General features: G+C 36.0%; 1 protein-coding gene across 1 annotated transcript; it reads right to left on the reverse strand.

Moving 5' to 3' along the window:
• Positions 1–280: 280 nt before the first annotated feature.
• cbln17 (cerebellin 17) lies at positions 281–1,873 on the reverse strand. The gene is made up of 5 exons (XM_016528322.1): positions 1,679–1,873; positions 1,514–1,555; positions 1,223–1,285; positions 932–1,060; positions 281–826 (listed from the first exon to the last, which is right to left on the reverse strand). Exons 1-5 carry the CDS (start codon positions 1,866–1,868, stop codon positions 540–542), a joined length of 711 nt encoding a protein of 236 aa, XP_016383808.1. The 5' UTR covers positions 1,869–1,873; the 3' UTR covers positions 281–539.
• Positions 1,874–2,431: the final 558 nt, after the last annotated feature.

The following is a 2,431-nucleotide window of genomic DNA, read 5'->3' on the forward strand; positions in this document are numbered from 1 at the left end:
TAAATAGCTGTAATTGTATCTGTTTAGTAATGTTTTACTACATTCATATGTCCAAAAATCAACACTAGATGTCAGCCTTTAACAACAATATGATCAGAGATTCTGCAGATCATGCACTACAATGTAATTCACTAAAATCCCAGGAAGGTACCTATTATTTTTTTCCTCCCAAAGATTCTGTTATGTTTCAGAATGCTAAAATCTAGAATATTTAAATAAATACAATTAATATACTATTAATACAATGTATGATATTTTTTATTATTATTTTAGGTAAGAATGTTATGAGATAGTACAGAGGTTTATATACAAATGTGTTTAATACAAACAATAGCATGTGAGATCATTATTGCAGTTAGATTTTTCCATGGTAGAGTATATGATTAATACAGCACAAGTGTGATTCATGCAGTTTTCTCTGAACAACCAGTTAGAAGTTATTTAAATGAGAGCTCAAAACTAATGTAGAAAGAGCACAGATGAGTAAATTTGTCTTTCATTAGGAAATCAACATACTTAGTACAGTGTGCAATGGTTGATCACTTTAATGGGTAAATGAGGAATCCACTGAAAGTGCTGAGGTTATCTGGACTGTCATAGATGGTGTAACCTGGGAGGAGTTTCACACAAACTACATCACCCACTTCCAGCTGCAGGACAGCTCCATTTGATGCATACCTGTGCTGATCGTGATTACGCCACTGACCTACTGACACAATCTTCTGCCCATTTTTATGTAAACTTGCACCCAGTGATTGTCTGATTTGAGTACCACATGCAGTGAATCTGAAGTAGTAGACTCCTTTAACTGGTGCAGTGAAGAGACCTGCCATTGACAAAACATTCAGATCAAATGTAGGATGAGCCTGATGAAAATTAGAACTGGATGTTATCCTTTAGGCATGACATTGGCTATGTTTGCTCAAAGTACCTGTTGCTGGATTGTAGTTGTTACCAATGTTTGTGAAGATGTGGTTAAATGTCAGTGTGATCTCAGTACTCTGAGGACCTAAATCACCACGCATGCCTAAGTCAGCTGAAAATGCCACTTTTGGTTGTTCTGTGTACGGAAAATATTTTAAGCAGTTTTTACATACTACATAACATAAGCAGAAACAAAACGAGTTATTTCAGAGTTATACAGTAATATTTATTGTGTAATAAAGGCTGCCTGTACATAATCCCTTAAATATATTAAAAAGGAAGAAGAATAATCATTTACCTTCATTTTCTCTCTTAATTCCTTCCAGCTGGTTTTCAGTTATCTTTAGTTGATCAATAATCCCTAAAATTAGTAAAATCATTAATTGTAACTGATACACATAAGAAGCATAGGATGCATTTCATATGCGAAATAAAGATTTTTTTTCTTCCAACATAACAGTGTCTTCCCCAGAACAAAGTATGCTTCTTAACAATGTATTCATGCTTTATTATTTTATTGTTTTATATGTGCGTTAATCTTTTGTTACATTTTAATTGAAAAAGAATGGCTGCATACACTTTTAAATACCTGCATTCTCTTTCTTCAGCTCCTGCATTTGTTCTGCCATTTCTATAAAATAATAATGATCTAATGAGTGTTTATTTAAATGACTTGTATCCATTATTTTAAAGATTTATTTTAAACTGCTCAACTATTTAAAAGGTGACAAAAGAAGCAACCGCTAGTACTAACTTGCATTCTCTTTCATCGCCATGTCCAACTTGACTTTGAGCTCCACCACCATGTCTCTTATATCTCTCACCTCAGTCCAGATGTTGGGCTGGTTGTTTTTTCCATTGGCCACAAAATCTTGCACCTCAGTTTGTCCATCAGTGAGCAGAAGACAGCACAGCAGCTGCAGGAGAGCAACACTCACCTTCATCCTGATACAGAAAAAAAAACACTTGGGCTTATGAAAATAACACAAACAGGCTTTGACATAGTTAATCATTACTAGCCTTTATTGACACAGATATTATTCATCCAATTACAAGGAAGAATGTGATATGTCATAAAGTAAAGCCAAGCTCAAGAGTAAAGTCCTGTTCTCTAAATTAACAAAAAGAAGAATCAGGAACACAATAGTGCATATTTCTCTTTTCCTTGTTGTATCCTTTTATCTTAATTTTTCTATACCATCTGCAAAACTACTTAGGAAAACTACTTTAATAAATTCCATAGTTGTATTTAGTCACACAAAGCATATCTAGCATATCTTGGGAAGTCGTGGCCTAATGGTTAGAGAGTCAGACTTGTAACCCAAAGGTTGCGGGTTCGAGTCTCGTACCGGCAGGGATTGTAGGTGGGGGGAGTGAATGTACAGCGCTCTCTTCCACCTTCAATACCACGACTGAGGTGCCCTTGAGCAAGGCAACGAGCCCCCAACTGCTCCCCGGGCGCCGCAGCATAAATGGCTGCCCACTGCTGTGGGCGTGTGTTGTGTGT

Source organism: Sinocyclocheilus rhinocerous, unplaced genomic scaffold, assembly GCF_001515625.1.
Source record: "Sinocyclocheilus rhinocerous isolate Xijiao unplaced genomic scaffold, SAMN03320098_v1.1 scaffold603, whole genome shotgun sequence".
NCBI classification, from domain to species: Eukaryota; Metazoa; Chordata; class Actinopteri; order Cypriniformes; family Cyprinidae; genus Sinocyclocheilus; species Sinocyclocheilus rhinocerous.